Consider the following 24,068-nt stretch of genomic DNA (forward strand, 5'->3'; position numbering starts at 1 on the left):
ACCGCAGTGGCTGCGGAAAAGGAGAAGGCCTTCAAGGCCCTCGAGGTTGAAGTTCAGGCCCCGCTCGAGGCCCGTTCCAAGGCTGCCCAAGCTGTTAACGAACAGCTTCGGCTGGCTATGGAAACTGCACGGAACGCAACTGAGAGGGCCACCAAGGCTGAAGCTGTTGCTGAGCCTCTACGCCTCGAGAATGAGGAACTTAAAGCCAAACTAGAGGCGCTCCAACAGGCTCATGATGCCTTGGCGATGGAAGACACCAAGAAGCTCCAAGAGATCTTGGACCAGAGGGGGGTGCTTGACCATACTGAGCGGAAGCTAAAGGGCGTTGAAGAGGCTGCGGCTAAAGAAGTGCTGCTTGCCAACCTCAACAAAAGTGAAGCCGAACGCGCCCGTAACCAAGCTCAAGCCGCCCTCCAGGAGGCTCTGGTTGCCAAGGAATGGCTTCTTCGAGAAGTGTTGTCTCAGGTATGTTTAATTTCATTATATCTTTACGCTTTTCTTTGTAAATAGAAAAGGTTTTGATACTTGTATTTTTTCTTTTTGTAGGTTGTGCATCGGGTCTTCACGGATACGTCTTATGACGATGCTATGAGCGCAGCCCTCAACGCTTCTCATGAGGATGGGGAAAAGGCCGGCTTCCTGCTTGGTCTAGGGTTTGTTGAGAAAGGCATCCCGCCTTCCAACTTCCCTTTATATGACGTTGATACTGAAGCTGTATATGACCAAGCAGTGAATCAGTATGCCGCCTTCCCGCATCCGGTGGTGGAGAAGGTGAACGAAGTTGCTGTTGCTGATGATGGGCTAGCTATCTTTAAAGCTTTCCTTGAACCGCCACGTTCTACTGATGGTGCGGGTCCAAGTGGAAGTGGTCCTGAAGCTTGATCCTGAAGATCCCTTTCCACCATTATATATTTTTATTTTTGTATAGCTTCTTTTGTATGCGGGTATGTACCCAGCAATCTGTAATATTTGAATTTCGATGGAATAAAGATTATTTGCCAATTCCTTGCATTGTTTATTTCACGCATATTTTGTTTTAACTTAGCAATTTCTTTAGTACTTAGATAAGTTAACTTTTCAACGTGGCAGATAATAAGTTAAAGTTTTGCGTCCTCTTTCTTGATTGTACGGATAAGACCGTCACTTGCACTTAGTAGGATGGCTAAGGTTTACCTATATCTGACCTGCGTGGAAGTTTTCCTCATCTTTTCCTTTGAAATTTTCTAAGTGTTTAGAATAAGTTAACCTTTGAACGTGGTAGATAATAGGCTGAAGTTTTGCTTCCTCGTTCGTGATTGTGCGGGTAAGACCGTCACTTGCACTTAGTAGGATGGCTAACCTTTACCTACATCTGACCTGCGTGTAGGTTTTCCTTATCGTTCTGTTCGAAATTTTCTAAGTATTTTGAATAAGTTAACCGTTCGACGCGTGGTTGTCAATAGGTTAGTTCGGTTTCTTCTATCATGATTTGTGCGGTTAGGACCGGCACTTTCATTTAGTGGGATCACCAAACTTTACCTATGACTGACCTGCGTGAAGGTTTGTCATTTTTTATGTTTATGCGGGTTTTGCCGCCTTCCACAAGCAACAATTTCTTTATACTTATTTATGCGGTGAAAGCCGGCATCAGTGTTGAATAAATTAACCGTTCGACGCGCGGTTGTCAATGGGTTCAGTTTATCATGATTTGTACGGTTAGGACCGGCACTTTCACTTAGTGGGATCACCAAACTTTACCTATGACTGACCTGCGTGAAGGTTTGTCGTTTTTTGTGTTTATACGGGTTTTGCCGCCTTCCACAAGTAACGACTTCTTTCCCACTTATGTATGCGGTTAAGACTGGCATATCAGTGTGGAAAGTTCATAAGTATAAATGTAAGATTATCAGCATCAATGTTCTAAGGAGAATCATTTCCATTAGAAGTGGCTGTGGGCCTTTTCTTTACAAGTTTGGAATTGATCTACATGCAAACTGTGTAATTGAGCTCCCTTCCATGTTGTTGGGATGGGAGTGCCATCGAGCCGATATGCACCTGGTTCGGGATCTCGTTGTTTACGCAGTATGTAGTCTCCAACATTGAAGCTGCAATTTCATTCGTGTTTTCCCCAGCTGGGGTTCTACACGCATCGGCCTGCTCAGCGTTCGTTACGCCACGAGGTGCGCGAGCGTCCCATCTCTGAAAAATGCTTCAACGATGTCCTTCACGTCTGTGCATTCTTCATTGTTGTGGCCTTTTGTCCTGTGAAAGTCACAGTATTTGCTCCGATCAGCATTGTGACGATGTCGGATTATTGGAGTCTTTGGCCATGGGAGCTCCTCAGTGGCGAATATCTCGGTGACGCTTTTGGTGAGTGGCGTCCATCTGGAGTTCTGGTTCGACTGTACGTTATCCCTTCCGCCTAACCGATGCTGCAAGCCGGATGAGGTGTCAAAGTTTACCCTTGACTGCCAAATGCCTAGCTTCCGCTTTTTGTTTAGTCGGGCAGTAAGGATGTATTCTCTTGTTTTCTGGGTGTAAAGGTTTGTGCTCTGGGGGAGATCTCTACCCAGTTGCTTTTCCGTTTCCGCAAAGCGTTTAGCTGCTGTCATGATGGCATCCCATGTGGATGGCATGCCATCTCTACCCGTTAAGGTGCGGATGAGCTCTGGGTCGTTCGCGCCCTGGATGAAAGCAGCGCGAACAAGATCTTCGCTGATATTACCCAGACTTAGCTTCTTTGAGTTGAAGCGAGTGATGAAGTCTGGCAAAGATTCATCTTTTTCTCGAATGCAATTGAGGATTGTCCATTGCTCCTCGGTATACTTTCTTTGTTGGCTGAAGTGTTGGCTAAACTTCTGCTGGAAGTCTTCCCAATCGTAGATGTGGTGGACCGGTAGACGATCGAACCACGCTCTAGCTGCCCCAACAAGCGTCATTTGGAACATGTAACACCACGTAGGTTCCGTCCAACTACTGACGGTTGCCCCCGCTATGAACCTGTTCAAATGATCGTCTGGATCAGATATACCATCGTAAGTGCCGATGTTGGACATCTGTTTGGCACTTTTCGGGACGATTGCTTCCGCAATGTCCCTTGCAAATTTGGACGTTCCCGCCTTTGCAGCAGTTGGTGTAAATGTTTTGGAGAAGTCACGTGGGTTTCCACCCGCGTTTTTTGGTTTGAAGGTTTATCCAAAACGCCTTCTCGGTTGGGAGTCCGTTTCCTTACGCTTCCCTTTCGCCCTATGACGAGGGTTTGCGTCACTATCGGATTCCTCCGAATCATCGTCCAAGTACTCTCCGAATTCCTCAGGCTGTTGGAGTGAACGTAAGCGTTCATCCAACTCAGCTTGGAATTCTTTTTGACGTGCTTCCGCCCACGCTTTAACTTCGTCGAGTGTTTGGCGGGGGAGCCTCGTTCTTTGTCTCTCTAACTGGGTATCGGTGAATCCTAGTGAGAGGTTATTTACTGCACTTGCCCCAGCTTGGGTAACTGGGGTAGTGTTCGTAAAAACTGTGTAGTCGCCGGTATTCCCCCCAGTAGATGGGGTTGTGGTTACCGGAGTTTCTTTAACCATCTTTCCAGAAGTTTGAAAAAACTGAAAAGAAATGAAGTTCTAGCTTTTATGCACGGATGGCGCCAATGAAGAAACACTAATCGACCCCGGGCAAATTACGGATAATCTGGGGGTTAAATAGATGTTTCCCACGAGGGGTTAGACCCGGCAAAGATGGTTCTTCTGATAACCTGCAAAACAGACACCGTGAGCTCGTCACTGAGAAGGGGGGGGGGTACCTCCTTGTGACCACCCTCCGGCGTGAGAATCAGACTAGATTGCTCTTGAATATAGTGTACATTAAGAGATTGCTAGAGCATATATCAGGTATAAGATATAAGATACAAGATAAGATGAGATGATCATACCATTTGAGGTATTTATAGCCGAAGGTAGGTTTCCAAGAAAGTGTAGCCGGCTGAATAGTATTCCTGTTCTACCAACTGTGGCCTACGCACGCGCCATGCTGGTAGTTGGTGGGTAGGCAGCGGCTGACAGTGACCAGGCCTGCTGTGTACTATTCCTTTTCCACCAACTGCAGGCTATGCACGTGGTATGACAGGAGTTGGTGAGTAGGCAGCGGCTAATAGTGACATACAGTACAAGAGCATGCTGCTCTCCATACTGTTGTCAATGAGCTGTCGTATCTCTGGTCAGATCTTTTGCCCATACCTCGTCAGGTACAGTACAAAAGATCCTCCAGTATCGTACGGACTGGCTCATTTGGGCGGGAGTATTCCCCCTCCCGCCTTTGTGCGGGATTGTTCCCGGCTTTGCTCATTCCTTCTTCAGGTGACTAATGAATTATTGAGAGCTAAGTGCCTTGTACGTGTAGCCTTGCTGCGCGGGTGGCCTTCCCTGATGGCTTGTATCCGCAGCTGCGGGAACAGGCGGAGTACTTCACCATTGGGAGGCATTTCCTGCGGGAACAGCTTGCGTACTGCGCGTAAGGACGTCACGTCTCTGAGCATGGTGTGTCCTGCGGATCCAGTTGGTTTCTGCGCAGACGTCTCTCTTCAAGGTGAGTCATGCGGGTCCAACTGGGCTCTGCTGAGACCTACCTCTTCAGCATATAAACACAAACTGATAAAATCTTCGCATATACAACTCATATAAACTTATATTAGTCATTTATGCCACAAATGATATCCGATTAACTACCCTGGTCCAAATATCTCATGCCATAAAAATTAATAACAGTGTGGGACCAAGCCACTAATCTCTCGAAAAGAGCCGCTAGACGACTGGGTGTGTTTTTGGCCCGACCCACACGACCCGTCCCAATAATAGGCGGTTTGAGGCATCAGTTTCTTCCAATAATAATCTAAAAATTAATTAATATTAGGAGATTGATTGATTTTTTCACCTCCAAAATACGATGATGATGATGATGATGGTAGACAAGCATATGCAAACGCAATTGCAGTCCGAATTCAATTTCTGGTTTCCTGTTCTTCGTCGATTCGGACCCGACGATCCGTTTTTCGCTTCTGGTAATATTGAACGCGAGCTTCTTGCGAAACAGGTACCTTGTTTTAATATCTAATAATAACTTATTAGGATTTGTTAAATACAGAATGACCTGGCGATTTCTGTTATATTATAATAAACAATCGATAACTGATTTCTAGTTCTAGTTCTAGGAGAAAGGTAGGTATACTGTTGTTGTTGTTGTTGTTAGTATGGGCCTGTATACTAACTGAACGGGCACGAGCAAGGGCGTGTTTTTGTAACTTTAAACAAACACGAACAGTTAATTGAATAAATATTTGTGTTCGTGTTCTTTCGTTTTAGAAATGAGTAGTATGTGTTGGTTCGTGTTCATTGGTTTAAAATCTAACTGAAAAGTTCACAAACATAAATGAACGTAGACGAACTTATATGAACAAACGAAAACGAATATAAAACATGAAGAACACGATTCATCCAAAAAAAATCATAAAATACATTAAAATTGGTTGTTTATTCCAAAACATGGATCATGATTCTACCAATTTCTTGCTGTTAGTATTAAAACAAACATATACGAACGGACATAAACAAACACTCCTTCGAGTTGGTCACGCGGAAACAACCTCTGAGGCCCAACACCCTTGCGACAGGAGGGGTAATTAACGAATGTTCACGAACATAAATGTACGAACTAAGCATGTTTGTTCATGTTTATTTGTTTTTTAAATAAAATAAACCTCCCGTTGAACGGTTCAGTGAACGTTCGGTTCATTTACAAGCCTAACTATGGGTGCAATTGTACTGATCAATTCCAATAAGTTATAAGATGAATACTTTCTGGAAGCATTGCCTCTGTATATCTCATTATATTCAGTCTGCAAATCCAATGCTTAGATGGATTCAGGGCCGTCTCCGAGAATTTATATGCCTCGGCCGAGCCAAAATAAAAAGGCCCATAGAATCTAACGAGTAACGAAATATTATAAGCAAAAAGATTTTTAGGCCTTATGTAAATGAGTTCTTTGTTTGGTTTAAACAGTTAAAATTTTAAATGGGCTTACTTGGTTATGATTTAGGTTGTGTAAAAAACTGTGTATAAAAATAAACTTAAAAATGAACTTTGTGTATAAAAATCAACTTTAAATGTCTCAAGTTAGACTAGAACTTGCAAACTTTGGATTGGAAGTCATACCCCTTTACCACTAGACCAACCTAGTTATTATATAATTAGAGTAAAACATTAAATATACATATTTATTTTTCATAAAAATATATATATACTTTTATGTATAAAATTTATGCCCTCTAAAATTAAGTGCCCCGGTCGGTCGTCCACACCGCCCTATGCCCGAGCCGCGCCTGGATGGATTATATCTGATCGTTTTCCCCTGTTTTGTAATACAAAGTCATAACTACCCATGCATCTTTGATTAGTTTGCGATCTTTCGTTGACCTGCTTGATGATAAAATGAAGTTGACTAAGATAACACTCTTTCTTATTGATGTCCAGGTTGCGTTGGATTTTACTGAAGAGCAAAAACAGGAGCTTAGAAATTTGGATAATGAGGACAGGTACTGTCAGACTTTTTTATATTATTTGTTATCTTGTTCTTTACTTCAATTATACTGGCATGTTAGTTAAACAAAAAGTTGTGCAACAATTTATAAGTATGATTGACTACTGCCAAGTCTTGGTTTAGGTCGTCTATCACTCAATTGATGGAGTCCGTCAAGTGTAATTACAAACATAGTAGTAAACTATGATAAAATGGTGATTGGGCAAATATGCACAGGGGATTATTTCCCAGCCCTAAACCTCTTATAGGCGTATGTGTTTTGAGTGTCGTCTCTATATCTGTTTCATCTTTAGGTGGCCCACACATGCCTGCCTGCCTTTGATCCCATGAAAATTGCAATCTGTTTATGAATGTCCAATGCAATCTGAATAATTATTTCAGAAGTTTTCAAACTAAATTACTTATCTGGCTAGTCCTGTCATTGCTAGAATTGATAAAGTAGAACATTTCAAGCATTTCATTGCTCAATAAATGTTTTCCTTAAACTATGTGCACAGTATTCTGATGCAATATTCTGGAATATTGAATCAAAACTCGATTATAAGTTGTAAAGTATAAATGGTTAATTTATTCTTGGCAACATGTGCTTAAGCTAGCGCAACTGCAAAACCGACCCATGACCATGTAGCTTAGGATACATGACAGATTGTTTATCATTAGTAGTTAATAGAAATGTTTCATGAAAGTTGCTTTTCATCCACATCAGCAAGTCAACAAAAATATTTAATTCTTTGATCATGGCTTCAATGTATTGAACTTTGTAATACAAATGTGAGCCTAATCATGGATATATAAATATTTATTCATGACTATAGTTTTTTACGTATAATATTTTTCGGAGGTGTAAAAGAGCAGTAAACTTGGACAAAAGAAGATATGAATTACAATTTATTCTCATACATTCATTACACACTTTCTTAACTTTTAACTGTTTCACACACTGCAACATCTGCTAAATGATGCATATCATCATTATACATTGTTTTATTTACTTGTTTTGTTTGGCACAGTGAAGTGATCTGTCCAATTGTTGGTTGTGAAGCCAAATTGAGATCCTTGACAGAGTTTGAAGATCATTACAATGCAAGGCATACAGCCTCTTGTTCTGTCTGTTCTAGAGTATACCCTACATCTCGCCTGCTTAGCATACATGTGTCAGAGGCTCACGATTCTTTCTTCCAAGCCAAAGTCGCAAGAGGTTATGCTATGGTAATTATTCATCTTCTATTACATTTCACTGTCACTGTTTTGTGTCTAAATGGGCTGTGGTGGGTTGACCCGATCAATACATGTTTGCCCAATTTTTGATTTTATTAAGAGTTACGGTATTGTATTATATATAATTACAGGAAGGGCGTTTTTAAAATTTGCAGATTAAAATGTTTAGATGTTCTTAATCATTTAGGTGCACTTTAGACAACTTTCAACCTTGGTTCCCTTAATAACCGATTTATTTCTTTCTATATTGCCGTTTGATTTTTATATTATTTGTTAAAATCTGTCACCTTTAACGTAGTATTTTTATGGAACAGTACGAATGCCTTGTTGAAGGATGTGGTGTGAAGCTCAAAAGCTACAAAAGCCGGCATCAGCATCTAATTGACAAACATAACTTCCCGTCTTCATTCGACTTCTTTAAAAAGGCCCAACCGTCAAAGAAACAAAGATCAAAGAAAAACCAACGTAAACAACACAATGCAACATTTAGCGCTGAACAAGAAGAAGGATCAGGTGCCAGTGCGATGCAAGTAGAAGACGAGACTCTGAATGGCCTTGTTTCAGGTATTTCCAGATTAACTACATCTGATTCATCCATTCCTTCGACTGTCAACTTTGGTCGGCGCCATACTCGTGGCTTGACATTTGTCCCTCGTGCTGTTCAGCGTGAGACCAAGAAATGATGTTTTATAGTATGTTAAGCTAGCTGTTTTGGTAGGACGATTACGATTTCAAGGGAGTGTTTGGTTCGGTGAATGTTTTTGTAACGAATGGAAGGTCAAAGGTAGTGGAACCGAAATGAAACTCAATGTGGTATTATGTTGGGAAAGATGTTAGTTTTCAATCTATTATTTTTATACTTTTAAGGGGTAAGCATTTGAGTCTCTCTAGTAGATGTATCGGGTTAGGTCTTGCCTTCACTGGTTTTCCATAACCTCTTTAAGGCATGTCCTAGGGTATGCTTTTCGGGTTTCAAAGTTTTAAATCTAGACCCAAAACCCGACCCAAATCTTTGATGGTTTTATCGGGTTGGGTTAATCTGGTATCATGAAATAAAAAAAAGTAATCAATAAAAAAAGGGAAACAAAACTGGTGTTTGAATGCCTTCTACTAACAACAAGAATTATGCATAATATCTCCACAACTAAATGGATCAAAGTCAATGTGCTTGAATGCTTTCTACCAACAGCAAAGATTCTGAAATGTCAAAACAAGTACAGAAGATCTTATCATATTATGTATAAAGTACAGTTTGGATATAAGTTCTAATTTCAAATGAAAATTCTATTAAACAAATATATAAAATACCATTTATTATTAAACAAAAAGTTTATTCGGGTTTTATGGTTGGCCCAATACATATAAATAAGACCCACGAACCGACCCAAATTACTACGGTTCGGGTTTAAGTTAGTGTTTTTTCGGGTTAGGGTTAGTTCAGGTTCGAATTTTACATATGCCTAGCACAAACTCCAGTTTACATGATCTCGTTGGTTAACAAGGTATTGATGAAGTTCCATGAATTTTCTAGTAATGAATTCTCACAGCTATGAAAAAAAGGATGGTAACTTACATGGGATCAAAGGGTTCTGACGTCCCGTCCCAAATCTTTATAATATAATACATCGTATATTTCTTGGTCTTGACCGATTCGTTTTTGGCCTTTACGAATATATATTATGGATTCGTCACTAAATGGATTTTGGCATTTACAGATATATATTATGGATTCGTCACTAAATGAGTTACGTGTGTTAAAAGTTGGTCTATAATTTGCATTTAGTTAGATTAATGAATAATAGACTTTTCTTTTTATATATAACACAAACCGAGCTACATCTGGATAATGGGTAAGTGAGCAACAAGCTGCGCCGCTATCCCCTTTTGAATCGCAAAGCCTATTCTACTAAATATAAATCCTTGGTTCCTCGGGCTTTGCGAGTCAATGTGGACCACCTTCTGCACCCGCTCCAAGAAGCGAACCGCCTCGGGAGCTAGGGATCCAAAAGTGTCGAAGGCAAATGGAATGAACACGTGCTGATTCTCCAAACACGATGTCTCATGCTTAGCAATCTTCCTAGACTCCGCTCTCAAAACCGTCTGTCCCTGTACGAAGCCACTGTCTCTCAGCCCACTAACAGGGACACCCCAGTGAGGTCAACACACGCATGCTTTTGAATCCTTTGAGATAGATTATTTGTATATGATCACACGTCCAGTCCAACCCCTAATATTTTAAAATTGTGGGAGTGGTTATGAATTATGATTTGTCTGGTTCCATATTTGCAAGAAAAGTAGGAAACTCTCTTCAATTAACGATACGGTGTCGTATGTTCGTAATTTTGTAAATAAGAAAAAAAAACAAGACAGGAGTCGTTAATTTGGTGAGTGTACAGTGTAATCCATTCAGGAGTTGCCAGCTAGGAATGGATGACGAAACTCCCATCCACGTTCAACACCCAAATATATCAACTGACTTACAAAAGGATCCCTGGTAATTGCACATTGTCAGTTTCAGTCCTCTATCTAAATATGTTTGTTTGTAGTGGAAAGTATTAGTTCATATTTTATAATGATACACCATATACTTGCATAATTTCATTACAAAGTTTTTCAAACAAATATTTTTTGTTATGTTGAAGATAAACAATGAAATACACTTTATAATGATAAAGGGATTAATACCATAAGGGCTTATCCTCAAGGACGTCCAAAAACACTTTCGCGTCATTAGTACTCCCTCATCCTTTCCTATTCACCCCTCTCTCTCTTCTTCCTCACTCGTATTTTTTAGGGGCATTCGCATGGATGGATGCACTTTATCTCTTCCCTCTTTCTTTTATATAGGCTCCAACTCATCCAATAATATAATATAAATCTCAATTTTAAATCAACTATACCAATGCTAGATTATCGTACTTCAAAAAGTTTCTATCATACACAAAAAAAAGTCTATTATTAAGTTTTGCATCATTTCCTACTAAGTGGTTACATTTTTTTACTACTTCGAGTACATGCATTTAGTCATGCTCAACTTTTGAAGGCTGAAAACTACTTTTTAACAGGTTGTGTCACTGTTGCACAAAATGTCCTTATAAGTCCACAAATCATATACTATAAATCTACATGGAAAAGAAATATCCTACAACAAAGTGGATTTTATTTGTACAATTAAAACTTCAAACTAGTAACGAGTATGCATAAATTAACGATACTTCTTTATCGTTTGATTTGTCCGGGATCACTCCAAACCAAAGACGCAAAATCCCAATGTCTAAATATCATAACTATACAAATTTAAACCTTAAGGGTTATTTTATAACTAACACAATAACCAAGGGATCAAAAATTGCTTCTACATTCAACTCTATAACGCGTATAACAACACTTGTTCTCGTCTCACAATTTCATTATATCATCTCCATTCAAACCCCTAATTCTCTTCACGGATCCGATTCAGATCCAATATCTCTCGTGTGCTAATGGACGCTTTGGATTCAGTTTTCGAGCCATTGAGAGAGTTCTCAAAGGACAGCTACCGTCTAGTCAAGAGGTGCCACAAGCCTGATCGCAAAGGTAACAAATTACACAGTTTCAGCTTCAATTGACTCGTTTTAGTTCATGATTTTGATGTGAATTAGTCGATCTAATGTTTGATTTGATTGTTTGCAGAGTTTTCGAAGGTGGCTGTTCGTACGGATATCGGATTCGTGGTGATGGGATTTGTAGGGTTTTTTGTTAAGCTGATTTTTATTCCGATTAACAATATCATTGTTGGATCTGTTTAGAGGTAAATTTGGATTCTTTTGTGTATTTATATTATATTTACAATTGATTGATTTTTGAATTGGTATTTGTTAGTGTGCATTTGTTGGTGTTTATTGGGAATTGGTTAAGTAGATTGATTGGGGCATAATATGGTAGATGTGTTATATACTGATCTGTATAATGTTGGCTGTTGCGTGTTTATATTTGTGGAAATAGAGAATCAAAATACACATTAGAAACCACGAGGATCAATTAGTTGTTAGTAGTTGGTCTGTATTCAGATTTTTTGGTAGTTTAGAGAGCATGACGTATTCGATGAGTGCAACGTTTATATGCACGTTATAGTTTTTTTATTTATTTTTTACCTGGCAATATATACCAGAATTTGACACGAAAATTGTGGAGCGTCTATGTTGGGTTCAAGCCCTGTAATTGTATAGTTAGTTGAGTATGGTATAATTTCTATTGGTATCAAGTGTAGTCACCAGGAGGTTTTTGACCTAGCGATCTCCGGTTCACTGTTTTAAGCGCATAAGCTAGAAATAACTGTTGCTTGCATACGGTGCATTTTGGGCCTTTGGCGTTGACTTATAGTTATATTACATGTGACCACATTGTGTTCTAAAGTTACTTTTTAAGAGTTTTGTGTTTAGGATCTTTGTTAAGAGCATATGATTTCAAATACAGTGTCGTCTATGTTAGAGAACTGACTGTCTCTTATACTGGTTTAATTGACAACTGTAGATTTAACAAGTGTGTTTTGTGTGTATCAGGTCGTAAAAGTGCAAGGAATGCATGGAGGCGTGTGCAAAATCGTTAAGAGAAGAATGATGTAATTTAGGGAACTTATGTTTTTCTGTTCTAATAGAATGAGACTTGTCGTTTAATACTTAAATGTTGAAGTTAAATTGGTTTTACATCCTGTGCCTTTTGTTTTACTTCTTGCATCGTTCTTCGGTTTCTTAAGCTTTTGAATTTCACACTATTTTTAAGCTTGTTTACATGGTTAGTATCCAAAAGATGCTAAAATTACAATTGGAATTTTGTTTTAATCATGCTACTTGTATCCGAAATTGCATCGCCTATAATGAATTTGTAAGAACCAAGTAATTTGGGCCTTTAAAGCATGGTAAGAAAGCAGCCTACGTTCTCAAGAGATAAGTGTTATTAAACGGAAAAACCGTTGTTCTTTTAAGTTAACTAATTAGCTTGTTTGTGTTTGTAAAATTAATTAATTAATAAAATTTGTTTGTTATCTATTTTCTGATAATTTGGGATGGAAACAAACCAAAGCTTGAAGGATAAACACACGTTACACAACTTTTGGAATGGTAATATGAGTGTGTGACTCAGTGACTGGGTGTAAGACACGGTTTACTTATCAATACCTCGCCTAAACCCGTCCAGCTGACATTCTTACTGGTATTTATTTTAACGAGTTGATTCGAAGAAACTGGACTCGACCACCAAAACAAGTTACAAATAAAGATTGTATAAACACAACAGGCCTATAACAATTAACAAGCCACGCATTAATCTTTTACATGACAACAGTTAACATGCCAGCTTTGCTTCAAGGTAGAAGAACATCAGTACTTACAGGCAACATGTTGACAAAAATTAATAAACATACAAAAACTAGTAATGTTTGTGAAAATCTTAATTAGCCCGTTGATGAAACATTCGTGAAAAGGAATCAGCAATCGGGATATTCAACAGCTGCTTCAGTAGCATTAGCTGAAGCCAACACCAACAGAGGCTCAGCAACCCCGCCTTCCCTAAGCTCTTTTCTTGCCTTTCGGCGTTCGCGTTGCAACCTAAATGATTCTCTCTTTCTATTCCTGTAACTGTTCGGGTTTTCAGGCTGCACTTCACGCGGGTAAACACTCACCTGTTGTTTTGTTTGCATTTACAAATTGTGTCAGATCAAAGTGGCTAATGACTATAACTTATAAAAATTAACCTTAGTGTTTCAGAATTTAGATTTCACCTTCTTCCTGTCTGGTCCAAACTTTTCAAACTTGACCAGTCCATCGATTAGTGAAAATATGGTGTGGTCTTTACCAATTCCTACGTTCTTCCCCGGATGAACCTAAAAGTATTAACAAGAAATCAAAACTTGTTTATGATAACCGCATGTGTACCTCTGACTGAGTAGAAGGCCTGGTTTATCCCAAGAACACATACTGTAAGAATACAACTTAATTTGCGCTTGAAACAAGCAGCACCTGAATGATGTAAACTCTTGCAATATGCAACTAAATCCAAACAGTAACTTAAGCCATCAATGATAGACTTATAGCCGGCACATAAGCTGCTTATCTTTTAGTGTCATTAACCTAAGATATCCCTTTGGATAGAGGTACGGTGTGCCTACATCCCACCCTTCCCAGACCCTACTTATAGCTTTGCTATTGGTGGGACTCCATTGGGTATGATTGATTGATTGATTGAACCTAAGATATCAGCATTTAGCTCCAATCATGGTTGCAAAAATCACGCCTGGGCACCAATTAATTGGTAGTCGGTACCTCACTGATTCGTCGTTGATTAATCGGTATTTGGTCAAACAAAAATTTTACATATAAAAATTTGCTATATATATGTATATTTGAAAAAAAAATTACATATAAATTCAAATCTAATTATTCCGATTAATCGCAACACCACCGCCCGACTAGCGCCTAGCGATTTCACTCCAATTACCCTTACCAGCTGTAATTAATATTAGGCCACATATGGAAACCTGATTCAATTTGGCCAATTACAGCACATAATGCAGTTCAACTCACTAAAATTCACATCTATTCCAACAATTCTAATGAAATTCCTGAGTGTTCACTTCAATTCCATATGCACTTGAACTTAGGGTTAAACTCAATGACAAAAGCCTAAGTTAATTCCACAAAATTACAATACAAATTAGCTAACCAAAGCTCAATTACCTTCGTTCCTCGCTGTCGGATAATAATCGCACCAGGCTTCGCAACCTGGTCTCCGTAAATCTTAACACCAAGCCTCTGACCTCGTGAATCACGGCCGTTCTTCGTACTTCCAGCTCCTTTTTTATGCGCATTTTGTATTGTTAACGGAGTTTTCGCCGGTAATTGAAACGAAACCTTGCGAGCCAACGGAACGGATCCGAATTCGCCTTTGAGGAAGGAAGAAGATGAGCTTGAACAGAATGAGAGGCCTTTGAATGCTCCGACTAGATTGAAACTAACAGCTGCCGCCATTACTCTGCAAATGAAATATGATTTCAGTATCCAATTACTGATTTATGTAAACGCAAGGTTAGGGTTTGGTGTGGTGTTCTTATTCGGCGAGAAGGATGAATGATTGCCTTCAATGAGGATGAGAATGTGAATGTTGCCTTATCCTCTATGTATGTGTGTCTACGAGCGTATTAATACCCTCATCGTGCCACGTTTGCTCCAATTTTTTTTATCCGCATTAATTTCGTTTATGTTTGTTCGTTTAATAAATGAACAAATATGATGAAGGAATTTCGTACGATTAACTAGATGTGCGAATGCGAAGAAAGGTCGTGTTCATACAGTTGTGTTCGTCTACGCTTGTTTATGATGGTTAATGTTTATTTATGTTTATATTTGTTTATTAATGATTTTTAATGACTTTTAGAATTTTCTTAAATAGATTTAAGTAAAATTAGCAATGATACAACACAATAAATGTACGAGTAATATGTATTTAATTTATATGTAAAATTAACATATGGATTGTATGAATGAAGAAAAATACCAGCACAAATTTAATACCCGAAGCGAATCTTTGACAATGGTTATTCTCAATTAGCAAAATCAAACAAACTAATATACAATACTTGTCTCATGAAGTGTTTCGTGAAGAAACGCATTCGTCACATCGAGTTGATGAATCGACCAAGATAGTGAAAGTGCCAACGATATTATCGTGCGAATAGTGGCTGGCTTTACGACGGGACTAAACGTTTCCTCACAGTCGTTACCCAGTTGTGGGTTTCTACCGTCACAACCCAACCGCGCCTTGTATCTTTCCAATGACTCGTCCGACAGAAATTTATGCCGGAATAACCACATACTTCGTATTACATTCATATGTGGTTGGCGCGGGACTAATTTCCATGTTCCATTTTTAATAAGGGTATTAATTTCCATATTCATTGCTTGGCGCCATTCAGGCGTAGACAATGCAACAGTCGGGTTACGGGGAGTTGGGGCGATTGCGGTGGTATCATAAGCCAGTCTATCTCCTTCCTTTTCTCTCCCTCCCACCCTCCGCTACAAACCCGAACATCGGGCCATACCATCGCCGACAACCCCTCTTCTCATCCTTCAGTTCAAAACAGCGGCTCCCATGGCATCCCTTATTCACCCAGCCATCACAGTCACCAACATTAAGCACTTCATTACGATCACTCTCGATAACGAGAGTGCTCAATAAGTAACTTGGTCGGAATTATTCAAAATCCACCGCACAGGGTTTCTTGTCGCTGACCATCTCGAGCCGGGACAACAGTCATCATCTTCCTCCTCTGCGGATGCTAACAAAGACAAAGAAAAAGACCCAGCCTCAACACAAGACTCTTGGAAAAGATTGGACGTTATCGTTCTACAGTGGATATACGGGACGATTTCCCCCGACCTCCTTCAGACCGTTCTCAAGAAAAACACCATGGCGTACGACGGCAGGCTAAGCTCACCAACACACGACTCGGGAATTTCAAGGACATGGCTGCATATTGCCATGAGATTAAGATACTTGCTGACCAACTTCACAACGTTGATGTTCCTATGTCCCAAACACAATTGGTTTTGAAATTAGGCCTAACAGAACAATACGCCACCATTGCTACCGTGATTCGTAACAAGGAACCGTTGCCCGATTTCAACAACTGCCGCTTTCAACTATGCCAGGAAGAAACTGAAATAGCAGCCATTGCACTCCATGCCGCCAACTCGGTAGCCACTGCTCTACAGGTAAGCTCTAACGGCGGCAAAAACGCACCCTCCGATCAACGTGCAGAAGCGAGAAACGACCAGAATCTGGACAGGGGACGGGTAAACATTAGCAGTTACAGCCGCGGACGCGGCAGGGGCAAAGGTCGTGGGAGAAAAATGGCTAGTCGCGGGCCTTTCCTGCAGGTCGGGTATTATCCATGGGTGCCGTTTCCCGGCATGTGGTCTAACCCGGGTGCAGGGGCGTCTCAATGGCAGCAGTGGGCGTCGTCTCCACCTTGCCCATACCCGACAAATTCACGGCCTAACTCATCCGGCCATGGAGTTCTTGGTCCGAGACCATCTCAGGCCTATACCGCCGGCTACACTCCCACCGACATTGAACATGCTCTTCATACCAAGGCCATTAATTCTCCTGAGCAGCCATGGTTCATGGATACAGGTGCCACGAACCAAAAGGAAGTTCTTAAAGAACCCTCGGTGAATCTTGAGAGAAAAGAGTTTGGTTAACCATCTATGAATAAAAGAAAAGCAAATTATATTAGGGTCCATAAGAAAGTTTCACAATTTATATTTTACATACATATATATGTATTCATCATCATCAAACTCAGTATATCCCACCAATAGCAAAGCTATGGTAGGTTCTGAGGAGGGTAAGATGTAGACAGCTTTATCTCTACCCTATAAGGATAAAGAGGCTGCTTCAGTTGAGACCCTCGGCTCGACAATAGCTTTACATCAAACCTTTGACATAAGGCAGACACATAGCACTCAATTATCATGACACCAGTTGATTGGTGCATGTACTCTTGTTTTTCGGCTATCAACGCCACCACATGATGCCTGATTAACCTTCCTTTACTTTTAACGTTATTTTCACAAGATTAGTACAATAACGTCAAAATTAGAGCAATTTCAGTTTTGCCCACACACACATATACATTATATGCGCGCCCCCCAAGCAGGGCGCTACATACATATAATGTACTATAGGTTTTGCCTATGTAGAATTAAGAAGATAATGAAGTAAGGATTAAGGAAACCGAAAGCAATGCAACGACTAACGTATATGGATTATTAGTGAAAAGCCGACGGAGTTTCTCTTTACTTACGTCCATTTAAAGGACCAAGTGTCTAACAAATAAGTGACAGTAGAGAATGTATAATGTAAATATAACTTTAAATTAAAAGTTACAATCATTAATCTTTATTTACTTAATTACTCCACAAATTACCCAACTCAAAAGTTGCAAGTTACTTGTAATAATTACTTCATTTATAATAATTACAATTATTTTTTAAAATATATATTTCTAATATGAATCACACATATCATTAGGCATCATATTTACTCCACCAAACCCTAATCTCAACACCAATCCAAAATCCTCAAATCAATATGAGAAACCGCATCATCGTGAGTGAAAAGCCACTATTCTTCACCATCCTCATCGCCGTCATAATCACCGCGGGTCTCACCATCACCACTCTCCACCGCACGGGAAGCGCAAACCCGACTTCCATTCTGTGCACATTCGTCAATTCTCAAACCCAAACCCACACCGAACCCCTCAAACACTCCACCACTCACATCTCCGCCATCCTCCACTACGCCACCACCAAAACCACCCCCCAACAAACCCTTCCAGAGATCAAAGTCGCCGCTGACGTCATCCAAACCCTAGCCCCATGCAACCTCCTTGTTTTCGGGATCGGCCACGAATCCGTCATGTGGGCCTCACTTAACCCACATGGCACCACATTATTCCTCGAAGATGACCTTAACTCCGTGCACAGAACCCTCAACGACGCGCCCTCGTTGCGCGTGCACCATATCGCGTACATGACGCAATTATCCGACGCGGATTACGTTTTAACTTCCTACAAAACATCCCCTATATGTTTGCCTCCCCGCGTGTTCCTGAAAGGGAACACGCGGTGCAAGTTGGCGTTGCACAACTTGCCTGAGGAGGTGTACAAGAGGGAATGGGACGCGATAATAATTGATGGCCCGAAAGGGTATTATGGGGAGGCGCCTGGGAGGATGGCGGCTATATTTTCTGCGGCCGTGATGGCGCGGAATAGAGAACGGGCGGGAGATACGCATGTGTTTGTGCATGATGTTAATAGGAAGGTGGAGAAGGAGTATGCGTTAGAGTTTTTGTGTAAGAATTGTTTGGTGACGTCCGAGAATAGGCTTTGGCATTTTAAGATACCGCCCGCGGGTAAAGATAGCCTCACATTTTGCTAAGATGGATGTTGTTGAGGGCTTTGGCCGTATATACAGAAATCTTTCTGCTTTTTTCGGGCCCATGTCGGCCATACTGGCGACATGGGGACGTGGAAATAATGGAATAACTATTGTACTTGGGATTGGTCAAATGCAGAAAGATCAAAAACTCGGTTTTGAGTTTTTTTTAGATGAATTTGAAGTTTTTGTAGGAATCGCTGTTCTAGTTTTAGTTGGATCAACTCGATGTTAGAATTTTTGGGTCGGGTGAGGTTTTGATTAATAATATTAACATGAGAATGCTATGTTAGTATAGTTAATTTTGGTTAAAGAATGCAAGTATAAGATCATTGTATCATGGTTTTCCATCATTGTTGGACAAGTTAAAACAGTCTATTGACTAATTGAACACGCTTCTATATAAGATCATTGTATTCGCTTTTGATTCATGAAATAAAGCCCGAGCTTATTTTGGTTCTAAGTAGTTCGTTCTTTGTTGGATGGTTTTCCATTCTTCTTTGTTCCAATTCATTTCATTCACTGTAATACACTAATACATATGCTTGTGCTCGCTTTTGATTCATGAAGTGAAGCCTGAGCTTATTTTGGTTCTTAGTAATTCATTCGTTGTTGTTCTTCAGTGTTGTAAGGTTAAATTTTGTGCTATAATCTTCAACATATGTTTGCTAAGGTTTTGAGATGATAAAGAAATTAAGTATGACAAATAAGTGACATATAAATCATTTAACCAAAAGTATGATTATATTGGTGGTTTTAAGATATGCACTCTCATCAAATTAGATACCTTATAACATAACAACCAACACATAGACTTCAATTAAATGTGAATTGTCTAAAGTTCATATAGAATATTTCTAACGGATTGAACTTGAGATTGTCGTGATTTGAAGCTTTTTGAGTCTCCGGTTGAATATGAAACAATATGATCCCAAAAGTCATCATGGCTGATGAACCTCTTAAATCCTTCTTGAGACAATCTCAAACTTCATTACAATTTGTGAGTTTAAAATAGTATGAAAATTGATGTTAAATGGAAGAATTAAAAATATTGTCGAGAGTGGGATTTGAACCCACGCCCTTTCGGACCAGAACCTTAATCTGGCGCCTTAGACCAACTCGGCCATCTCGACTTTTTGTTATTCAATTAACAATTATGTCTACTATTTATTTACAGTGTTTTTTAATGTTGCTTTTTTAATATACTTATCATTAAACAGATATAAGTTATAAAATGACTTTTATATTTTAATTTATCAAAGAGAATACTTACAGTATTAAGAAGTGTAAAGATAAGACTGGACAAAGTTGTGTCAGTTAAGAGTTGAAGTTTATAAACTTATGCTTAAAACTTAAAAGTGAACTCAATACATATAAATTGAAAAATAATTATTATGCATTCAACATAACATATACTATTTATTTAAAATTTTAACTATATACTTTCTAATGCATTCTACATTCACTAGTTAATGTTTATACACACGAGTAAGCTCTAGTTTATACCACTTACTGAAAGAGTTTTATATTAGCTTTAGCCTATGTTCTGTTTAGTTCACATTTTACAAAGCAATATGTAAATTTTTAGCATATAGTCTTGGTAGAATAATACATACTTATACTTGATCAAATTGATTTAACCCAATGGTTACACATATAAAAGTAAAAAACTCCAAAGTGTAAGTGACAACTAAACAAGATATCAGTACTACAAGCTACAAACCAAGATATAATTGTATGATAAGTGATAACATTGAATAAAGCCAATTTAGAAATCATCATCCATCTTGAACACATGATCATCAGACTTCCCATTAAGATTCGACATCACAGACGCCTTCTGATACTCTCCAACCCTCTTCTCAAAGAAATTAGTCTTCCCCTGCAACGAAATCAGTTCCATCCAATCAAACGGGTTCTGCACGTTATACATTTTCCCATACCCCAACGCATTCAACAGCCTATTGGCCACAAACTCAATATACGTACTCATCAAGTTCCCATTCATCCCCACCAATCCACAAGGCAACGCATCACATACAAATTCACGCTCAATCTCCACAGCATCAGACACAATTGATTTAACTCGTTCCTCACTGAGCTTCATCTTGAGCAAACTGTAGATCAAGCAGGCGAAATCACAGTGTAAGCCTTCGTCTCATGAGATTAATTCGTTTGAGAATGTGAGTCCTGGCATTAGACCACGCTTTTTTAGCCAAAATAAGGCACAGAAGCTCCCAGAAAAGAAGATACCTGTTGCAAATTGAACACCAAAGGATTAAATAAACAATCAACACAATCAAATATTATTCAACTATTGAAAAGCATGACTAATTGCAGATGATGTTCTAAATTTAACTAAAAAACAGTCCCTTATTGCCAGACTTACATCTCTTTCATAATTACCATATTACCCTCAATGACCCAAAGAATCTAATTTTGCTTCATAAGAACCACCGACCCCAAATTGTCAATTTAAATTCAGCAAAATGTAACAAAATCTAACTCCCAAATTGTCTTCTATCGTAAACAAGTCAGACCCGACCATTATCCATGTCAATGAACGTTTTTCTAATCTTATAAGGCTATAACACCATAACACATTGATAAAATTGATCAAACCAACTGCTAGTCATCCAAATTTGAAGGTGATCCAACCCAATCTTTTTTGTGAGTTCCAAATTTCCCAAAAAAAATACTCAATTTGTTACATTATGTAGGCAAAAATAGATAAATACCATAACAATACCAAATAACCCTAGCCCAATTTTTTAAAAAACTTAGTACAGGTACAAGTACTCATTTGCCTATCCCTATCTGTACATATGTAATATTATTTAACTCCAAAAACTATATTATGAACGTAGCAAGTCATAACTTATAAAAATAACATAAACTTTTATATTCAAACTTTTTTTATTTTTTTATCCTTTTATATATAACACAAACCAAACTACATCTGAATAATAGGTAAGCGAGCAACAAGTTGCGCCGCTATCCCCTTTCGAATCGCAAAGCCTATTATACTAAATATAAATACTTGGATCCTCAGGCTCTGCAAGTCACTGTGGACCACCTTCTACACCCACTCCAAAAAGCGAACCGCCTCGGGAGCTAGGGATCCAAAAGTGTCGAAGGCAAATGGAATGAACACATGTTGATTCTACAAACACGATGTCTCATACTTAGCAACCTTCCTAGACTCATGCTTAGCAACTTTTATATGAAAATTTTTATAGCAACTTATAATAACAAATGTTTGAATCAAATACAACTTAAATTAACATACTAACTGCGAAAATCAAGTTGTGTAAATTGAATGGCAAAGCTTGGACGAAAATACAGAGGGCCAGGCTCAAAAAGCATTAAAAATTCACAAACAAGGGGGGTCATGCTCAAATTTTCGAGTGAAAACGACTAAATTTACACCACATATAAAAAAAATTTGGGCAAAACAAATAAATTTACATTATTGCACAAAAAAACAGTGGGCCAAGTCCAACCCGGGCACTAAGTATACTTAGGGCATGAGTGTAATTATATATAGAACATAGTGTAATGTAATTACATCATAATATAATGTATTTACATAATCACACTACTTATATATATAATTATACTATTTGTTTCTCATAATTAACACATTAATTTACCTTCAACGCAGGCAAAAGCAATAATCCTTTCCGCGAACGTTTCGGACCCATCAATCCACCTCAGGGCCCACTCGGCCTTCTTCTGAATACACGGAATGGTCTCAACGGCCCGAAACAACGTACTCTTCTCACTGGGGTCCTTAATATACGACTCCAGCAGCAAACTATACATCTCGGAGTGAATATTCTCAATGGCAATCTGAAACCCGTAGAACGCACGCGCCTCGGCGATCTGGACCTCCTTCATGAACCGTCCGGCAAGGTTTTGGAGAACGATGCCGTCCGATGCGGCGAAGAAGGCGAGTACGTGGGTGATGAAGTGTCGTTCGTCGGGTGTTAGGGTTTCCCATTGCCGGTGGTCTTGGGATAAGTCGACTTCTTCGGCTGTCCAGAATGAGGCTTCGGCTTTCTTGTATATTTCCCAGATTTGGGGGTATTGGATTGGGAACATGCAGAAGCGGTCTGGGTTTGGTGCGAGAAGGGGTTCTTCGGGGATTGAAGGCATGGTTCGGTTTTGATTGTGAGAATTTGGTGAACTGGAGTGTGATTTGGTGGATTAGGGTTTGGTGGAATATGAAGGGGGTGAATGGTAGTGGTTATAAATGGGATTTGCAGGCCGGTGTTTGAAATTAAAGCGGGTGATTTTTGGGATTTGGTGGGGGGTTTTCGCGGGAAAATGGGGGTGAAAAGTTTTAGGGTTTGAAGTTTTGGTGGGAGTTTGAAATTGAAGGTTATTTTAATGGGGATTTTAAATTGGAACACTTGAAATTTAGAGGTGCACAAATCGGGGATTTTCAAGAACCGAGGATTGGGTAAAAACCAGTTTCGGGTATGATCAACAAAAGTCAAAACGGGTTCAGGTATAGTCGGGTTTTAACTGGTGGAACCAGGTTTTTTACGGGTTTCAGGTAGGGTATGATCGGTTTTTGACAGTGTATTTCCGGTTCTGGCTCCGAGTCGATTCCGGTTTCAGGTATTTTGTGCACCTCTACCTTGCATTAAAGGGATTTTCATGTTTGTTTAAAGATATAGTTGAAGTAGGGATAAGCAAATGGTATCAGGCATTGATATCAAACTGGTGGAGGTATCGAAATGGGGATTACCAAGTTTTTAAATAAAATGGGATCGGGAAATTATGAATTGGTACCAGTACTGGTATTTACCCATTTTTTGCGTACGATAGCGGTACCAAGTTTTTAGGAAATTCAGGATTGGTACCGAGTTCATCCCTGAGTTCAAGGAAGGTGTTTGGAAAATCAGTTGCGGTTAAATACATGATAAGAGTCTAGAGATCTTTAAAACCGATCAAACAAACTAAATTGAAGTAAATTGATCAGTTTGCATGGTTCAGTTGATGATACTTAAAAAGCTAAGTTTAACTGTTCGATTCAGAGTTGGAAACCTAGATGGCTGGAGCCAACACTTTAAGACTATAAACCGAACCAAGTATTTGCTTTAACTACAATTTATTTTTATTTATGATTAGTTATGTATAATATTTGGTATTTACTTGAAAATGTATATATTTCTTTTATTTCGGGAATATCTGAATATTTAGTTTGCGTGAGTATAATATTTATGAGCAAATTTTTATCATCTTTAAATTTTCAACACACAGATAATATTTAAAAAATTTATAAAAGGTTTAAAAC

The 24,068-nt window shown here is 39.1% G+C and overlaps 4 protein-coding genes, 1 non-coding gene and 2 pseudogenes across 7 annotated transcripts in view; 3 read left to right on the forward strand and 4 right to left on the reverse strand.

Moving 5' to 3' along the window:
• LOC143577518 (glycerophosphodiester phosphodiesterase GDPD1, chloroplastic-like) overlaps positions 1-18,941 on the reverse strand; it is a 112,481-nt gene extending 93,540 nt beyond the window's left edge. The window contains exon 1 of the mRNA XM_077061330.1: positions 18,935-18,941. The gene's annotated coding sequence lies outside the window, so the exon portion shown is untranslated. The remainder of the gene's footprint in view (positions 1-18,934) is intronic.
• On the forward strand, positions 4,846-8,635 carry LOC143577517 (uncharacterized). The gene is made up of 4 exons (XM_077061328.1): positions 4,846-5,064; positions 6,502-6,563; positions 7,579-7,777; positions 8,101-8,635. Exons 1-4 carry the CDS (start codon positions 4,918-4,920, stop codon positions 8,467-8,469), a joined length of 777 nt encoding a protein of 258 aa, XP_076917443.1. The 5' UTR covers positions 4,846-4,917; the 3' UTR covers positions 8,470-8,635.
• LOC143577515 (protein transport protein Sec61 subunit gamma-like) lies at positions 11,155-12,534 on the forward strand. The gene is made up of 3 exons (XM_077061325.1): positions 11,155-11,362; positions 11,459-11,576; positions 12,328-12,534. Exons 1-2 carry the CDS (start codon positions 11,269-11,271, stop codon positions 11,572-11,574), a joined length of 210 nt encoding a protein of 69 aa, XP_076917440.1. The 5' UTR covers positions 11,155-11,268; the 3' UTR covers positions 11,575-11,576; positions 12,328-12,534.
• LOC143577516 (large ribosomal subunit protein bL27c-like) lies at positions 13,072-14,924 on the reverse strand. Of its 2 annotated transcripts, XM_077061326.1 has the most exons (4): positions 14,898-14,924; positions 14,500-14,794; positions 13,545-13,646; positions 13,072-13,445 (listed from the first exon to the last, which is right to left on the reverse strand). In XM_077061326.1, exons 2-4 carry the CDS (start codon positions 14,788-14,790, stop codon positions 13,251-13,253), a joined length of 588 nt encoding a protein of 195 aa, XP_076917441.1. In that variant the 5' UTR covers positions 14,791-14,794; positions 14,898-14,924; the 3' UTR covers positions 13,072-13,250. The 2 variants fall into 2 exon arrangements, with proteins under 2 accessions (XP_076917441.1, XP_076917442.1); XM_077061327.1 differs by lacking the exon at positions 14,898-14,924 and having other exon boundaries at positions 14,500-14,831.
• LOC143577519 (arabinogalactan O-methyltransferase 1 pseudogene) lies at positions 17,854-18,925 on the forward strand (annotated as a pseudogene).
• Positions 18,942-19,815: 874 nt separating the features above from the next.
• TRNAL-AAG (transfer RNA leucine (anticodon AAG)) lies at positions 19,816-19,896 on the reverse strand. The gene has a single exon. It is a non-coding gene; the product is annotated as a tRNA-Leu (tRNA).
• A 545-nt stretch (positions 19,897-20,441) lies between these two features.
• On the reverse strand, positions 20,442-22,964 carry LOC143577521 (ribonucleoside-diphosphate reductase small chain-like; annotated as a pseudogene). Its single transcript, XR_013143125.1, has 2 exons — positions 22,417-22,964; positions 20,442-21,016 (listed from the first exon to the last, which is right to left on the reverse strand). The product of XR_013143125.1 is annotated as a ribonucleoside-diphosphate reductase small chain-like (transcript).
• Between the last annotated feature and the right edge of the window lie 1,104 nt (positions 22,965-24,068).

This window comes from Bidens hawaiensis, unplaced genomic scaffold, assembly GCF_021521415.1.
Source record: "Bidens hawaiensis isolate Kalapana, Puna unplaced genomic scaffold, B.hawaiensis_p1.1 tig00028714_1, whole genome shotgun sequence".
In the NCBI taxonomy this organism is placed as follows: domain Eukaryota; kingdom Viridiplantae; phylum Streptophyta; class Magnoliopsida; order Asterales; family Asteraceae; genus Bidens; species Bidens hawaiensis.